This window comes from Ipomoea nil, unplaced genomic scaffold, assembly GCF_001879475.1.
Source record: "Ipomoea nil cultivar Tokyo-kokei standard unplaced genomic scaffold, Asagao_1.1 scaffold0302, whole genome shotgun sequence".
Lineage (NCBI taxonomy): Eukaryota > Viridiplantae > Streptophyta > Magnoliopsida > Solanales > Convolvulaceae > Ipomoea > Ipomoea nil.
In genome coordinates this window covers 2325400-2330995 of record NW_017616730.1, presented here as the reverse complement: position 1 = coordinate 2330995, position 5596 = coordinate 2325400, and the positions used below count along the sequence as shown (strand labels likewise).

Below are 5596 nucleotides of genomic sequence, written 5' to 3'. Positions count from 1 at the left end.
AACTCTGACATTATGAACTTACAATTATGAACATAGAGCTTCGAAAATTATGAATTTACAGTTATTGAATTATGAATGTACAGTTACGGAATTATGAATGTACAGTTATAGAATTATGAATGTACAGTTATGAAATTATGAACACAAAGCTGTGAATATATGCTCCTATAACGAAGCGGTCTGAAAAAAAAAAAAAAAAGAGGGAAAATAACGGTGCCTGACAGCACCGTTATCCGTGCCCATGAAGCACGCTGGGCACGAGCCCACAGCATAACTATGCCCATGACTACAATCCACGTTGTAAGATAGACTATTGATAAATGTTTATTTTTAGTATATTAAACATTCATTTTTAATATACTAAAAATTCATTTTAGATAATAAACTAAAAACAAACATTTTTCTATTATGATTTTTTTTTTTTTTTGTTTTAATACGACATCCGTTATCTCCGCACATTATAAAGTTTCAACTTAATTTTGCAATTTTCTCATGTATTTTCAGGATGATGTTAGACAATTTTTATACTCCGTAATAAATATGGTATTATCTAACATCATTAATTAGTTAATTTAAGAGTAACTAATAAATATAAAAAATTATAATATTTGTCAATGAGTTATATATATATATATATATATATATATATATATATATATATATTTTAATGAGAATTAGCATCAAGTGTAATAAGTACTGCATAATAAATTTATATTCAAGGGAGGTTGATGCAATGACAATAAGAGAAGCTCTCAATTGGTTGAAGACCCTCAATCTTAATAAGATCCAAATCGATATCAATTCCCTTCGAGTGGTCTAAAGCTTCAAGTCCAATAGGGAAGATTTTTCATTTCATCTTATTATTATGGATATTAAAAAACGTATGAGTTCTTATTCTCATGTATCTTTAACTTTCTCATTTCTCTGTAACTTTTTGTAAGCGTTCATCGAATCAGGCTGCCCATCTCTTAAATAGGCGGTCTGCTTCAGTGTTTGATTGCTCGGAGTGATTTTCGAACCTTCCCCATATCCTTTGTAATGTTCTTTTGTTTCAGGAAAATAATACGTAATAATAAACTTCTATCCACAGCAGCAGTGAGAGAGAGAGAGAGAGAGAAATCAGAATGGTACCCTTAGTACATCTGATTGAACTTGCCAATGAAATATCAGTATTATCTGTCTGGAGTAACATGGGCATCTGTATATATATAAAAATAATTTTCTTGAGGTGTCAGGATAGGATATGCTGAATGGTTAAACAGAAATATATAACCCAATTATGTTCAGGCATTTTATAGGTATAAATTCCCAAAAAAAAAAAAAAAAAAAATCATTAAACAGATGTGTCTTGGTCTGCATCATCTGAGGCTGAAAAACCATTGCCCTGTTGCTCACCCTCCTCACTGTTTTGTGGTGAGGACTCAGATTTTCTCCTTGCACCTACCCCGCTTCTTCTCCGGGTTTCTGCAAAAATTTTGCGCATAATCAATATCCCAGTTTTGGATGGACAAAAACTTATATCAATAACAATGGTGGATACTGGGATGAGTACTTTTGCTGGTAATTGCGGATCGAGTCATTGCCAAGAACTCGTCCCAGTTGAACTTTCTCAGTTCCTGTTTCTCTTCCTCCGAGAGTTCAAAGTTGGGCTCCCTTCCACACATAAAAGCGGCCCTGTGATCCGTTAATATCACCCGTGTGAGTTATGTACATGTAATGCTGAAAGAAACCAGTCAAGTGGGAGAAGAATATTGTGCAATATGTGTGCACTGTAGGCTGTAACCCCTAGCTTTCTTTTTCTTTTTTAGTGAAAACCACGAGGTGGTCCAAGTTTTTCTCTGATCTGTCCGTTTAACGGTCCAGGTCTACCCGATAATTTCCCGTTCGCTCCGGGAAGCACGGGAGCTGGTCCAAAGGGAATCGCCACTTGTGAGAATCGAACCCGGGTTATCCCGAAATTCTCCGCCACAAAGAGGGCTCATTTGCCACAAAGGTAGCCCGTAGCTTTCTAATCTAAGAAAAACTCGGGTACTTGCATGGTAGAAGCTCGATTTAAGAACGTGAAGATTAAACACAAATGGGTTGCGGGTATATAAGCAAAGGGGTTGTGGGCGAAGGGAGGATAATCTAACGAGGATATTTCAAATTGCAACAGTACCTGTCATACAATCTGGCAGCTTCTTCTTGCGAGCCAACGGTTCCCAAGTGAATTTGTTTTTTATCGACTTTTATTGCTGCTTGCCACTTCATGTTCTTGAAATAGACCCCTCTCATCAAGCACGGTTCTTGGTTGTCAAAGTGTTTCCTCCTATGCCATTTTCTGCGCTTAACTTCTAGAACAACAGCAATGTATATACTTCAATTTAAATTTTAAAACCACAAGCAGCTGATTTGGAAAGCACTGTTATTTTTCATGCATAAATAATCCTTCGTTATATAATCCAGCAATAGATATTCATAGTTCTTCCGATTTAACCAATCTTTAACTGATTTCAATGTTTCTGGTTAAGTTTTCCTCTGTTGCCAGCCATATCTTTTAACCCCTTCGAAACAAATAAGATTTCACTCGGAAAAAGCAATGTGGGTCAGAAACTCAAAAAATTCATTGTAGTCGTGTATACATATAACAAACATCATGAAAATACACAACAAAAATCAATCGGGAGCACAACAATAAACAAAGAAGAACAAACCTGGGAATTTTGCGTTTTCCTGCTCTTTCGAAGGCGGGGAGGCTGAAAAACTAGATGTTCCAAGAGCTGTAGTTTCCTAAGGAAGAAAAGAATAATGGATCAAACTTGGGATACACATTAAAACTTAACCGTGTAGATATCACAAAAATGAAAAAACCGAACAAAGTCCTGCATGAATTGACGTCTCTCGTTAACTAAAACTTGCAAATTTCAAACCTAGGTTGTTTTTTAAGGTGGCTATCTTTCCAAGCCTATAATAAAATTCTCAAACTCGACTAGAGCCATGTTATACGTCTAGATTATTGCTTCTAGTTGTTGAATTTATCCAATTTAACTCCAAAAGCAAGGGAGACGAATGACCAAATCCAATAACTTCTAGATGAAGCATTTTAAATTTCAAGAAGGATTTACTTCGAGCCTCTGTAGCTTGTGCAAAACAAACAAATTCAGTCACCCTTACTGATAAGGCAATTGAATATGACATATGCCAACAAATCCCTTGATAAAGGGCACAACGAGTGAAGAACTATGAACCTTACGTCACGGGAAAGAACTAATAAAAGAACTAAAAACCCCGTGCTTACCTCCTTCAGCTGGTCAACGTCCATTGAAGGCTTGGAAAAGACACTACCGACTGGCTTTGTATTCTGCATATAGTTCCCAGGCATGCTTCCATTCTCGGGAAACTTTGGAAATGGAACAATGAACGAACTTCGCCCTTCAAAACCAATTTCTTTATCAAGAATTCGAATCTGTACATCTCGCATAATTTATTATGTAAAATTCAAGATTTTCGTAGGACACTGAAAGACAAACAAGACACTTTTAAGTCCACGAGTAACCAGATAAATTAAATCACAAAATGGGTAAATAATCTCGCGTAAACCTACTCAAACCAAACACTAGGATCATCAACCGACGGGTATTGAACTTAACATACCAGAACAAAGTCCAAGGAGTCTACGCCTTCGAAGGCTCACCATATGTCCTCTTCAGTTATACCTAGGAAACAAAACAACCATAATACAGTCACAGCCTTGAATTAATACGAAACAAAAACCCAGAAAGAGAAGATTTCATAAGAACGAGCCAACTGCAGAAAGGTCAAAATCTCGAGGGAATGAAGAAGAAGAAGACAAAGAAATGCTCTGTTTAAGGTACTTCCATAAAAGGGCAGACCACAGGTGTAATGCGCCCTTAAGTAGCAGGAATCAGCAAAGAATATAGTGATGCAAGATTGCATTATTGAAACCACACAGATAAGGGAAACAAGACACGAAATATTCAGCTCATTTACTTCAGTCACCTCCAAGTTTGGTATACATCAACCCGAGAATTATGCCAATTACTTGACTAATTCCTATCCGTTCTGCCCACGAGCAAAATCATCTACTAGACATTACTATAACAGAAACCACATATCACTTGAGGTCGAACAAGGTAACATATTTAGAACTGACGAGAGCCCTACATTTTAAAACACATTTTTATGGAAATATATTTTCTACAAAGATCCAATTAGGTAAAAGTTAGGTAAACTATGCAGTATCGATTCGTGCTCAGACTCCTAACTTCAACTTTCGTGCTCAGGCTCCTAACTTCAACTCCTACCATTGAATCCCGAGCAGAACACCTTTCCACAATGCCGAGGTTTTAACCATAGCCATCACTTCATAAAGAGATCACATCCTAAAATAAAACAAATCCTTCCATATTCCATCTTAAGTAATTACTTAACTTGAAACAATGTGCCAAACTGTAAGGCCAAGAATAAACACAAAACTCCATGGATTAACAACAATTGAGCATCAAACAATCACAAACAGTGGACACTAAACTTATGGCTCAGTAGAATTTCACAGAGAGAAAGGGGAAACAATTGTGTATACTATTGAAGCAATAAGACCAAGGTGACAAACTAAAAGTCTAACCCCCCATCCAAGCAGAGAAGGTGGGGCTTTGGACGAGATAAATGGTGATGGGCATAATCATTATCAAAAGAGGAAGCTTTACAAATCTAATCAAGTAAGCGCAGCAGAAATAGAGAGTGAAGAAATAAGCACCCAAATCATTGTTTGTTTTAAAGATTGGGGAAGTCTATCTCCTTGGAGAAGAAGTCAACTCCATCAACCTACCACCTTTCATGGATGCACAAAGGAAAAGGCAAAAACCCATCAACAAAGCAAAGCCCAGAGGCAAAATACCCAAGCAAACAAAAGGGAAAATCCAAAAAACAAAAAAACAAAAAACAACCCAATATAACCCGCATGTCAAACTAGCAAATTATCGTCATCAAAACCAATGCCAGAGGGGAGAAACTCAGCGCGAGCAAACCAAAACCAGACGGGGCGCCCAAATTAGAAAAAATATAAAAAACTCAACACGAAGAAACATCAGTAAAAGCCCATAATGAGTCGTGAAAAGAGGCTTAAGCGGATATACCTCGCCGGGAAGACAAGAAAAAGGGGGTGGTGGGTTGATGGGGACGTGGCAACCGAGGCAAAGGTACAATCAGAGTCGATGTGGTGGTTGTGGGTGGCGGAGGTGGTGGTGGGTTGGAATTGAAGGTGGTGAGAGATGAAGGGATTAGAGAGAGAAAGGGAGAGAAAGAGAGAGAGAGAGAGGATTGTAGTTGTTGTTACTCATGCATCTACCACCTTTTGTTTTATTTCTACTCTCATTATGTCTTTGTTTTTTGGGGGAGAGAGGGTGGTGGTGACCGCTGCTGTCAAGGTGGGTGGGTGGGTGGGTGGGGTGGGGTTGAATAAGAGACGAGCAACCGTATGCTTCCTTGGTTGTACCTTGATTTAGCCTGACCGAAATACCCTTCCCTTTCCTTTTTATTCACAATTCAACTCCCCTCGCCGCTATCTTTTACCCTCTTTGGGCCTATGGATTTTCAC

The 5596-nt window shown here is 37.8% G+C and overlaps 1 protein-coding gene across 4 annotated transcripts; it reads right to left on the bottom strand.

The window, feature by feature from the left end:
• Positions 1-1141: 1141 nt before the first annotated feature.
• Positions 1142-5382, bottom strand: LOC109157946 (ethylene-responsive transcription factor-like protein At4g13040). Of its 4 annotated transcripts, none has more exons than XM_019305771.1 (7): positions 5126-5382; positions 3634-3695; positions 3278-3411; positions 2694-2769; positions 2159-2330; positions 1553-1674; positions 1142-1464 (listed from the first exon to the last, which is right to left on the bottom strand). In XM_019305771.1, exons 2-7 carry the CDS (start codon positions 3674-3676, stop codon positions 1334-1336), a joined length of 678 nt encoding a protein of 225 aa, XP_019161316.1. In that variant the 5' UTR covers positions 3677-3695; positions 5126-5382; the 3' UTR covers positions 1142-1333. The 4 variants fall into 4 exon arrangements, with proteins under 4 accessions (XP_019161316.1, XP_019161307.1, XP_019161297.1 ...); XM_019305762.1 differs by having other exon boundaries at positions 2159-2333; positions 5126-5380; XM_019305752.1 differs by having other exon boundaries at positions 2159-2333; positions 5136-5380.
• Between the last annotated feature and the right edge of the window lie 214 nt (positions 5383-5596).

Excerpts from the sequence above, each read along its gene's own strand:
- LOC109157946 (XM_019305762.1), bottom strand. The coding sequence starts at position 3,676 with ATGGTGAGCCTTCGAAGGCGTAGACTCCTTGGACTTTGTTCTG. Across the intron at positions 3,412-3,633 it reads ACTCCTTGGACTTTGTTCTG|GGCGAAGTTCGTTCATTGTT; the intron begins GTATGTTAAGTT and ends TTGGTTTTGAAG. Across the intron at positions 1,675-2,158 it reads GCTGCCAGATTGTATGACAG|GGCCGCTTTTATGTGTGGAA; the intron begins GTACTGTTGCAA and ends AACGGATCACAG.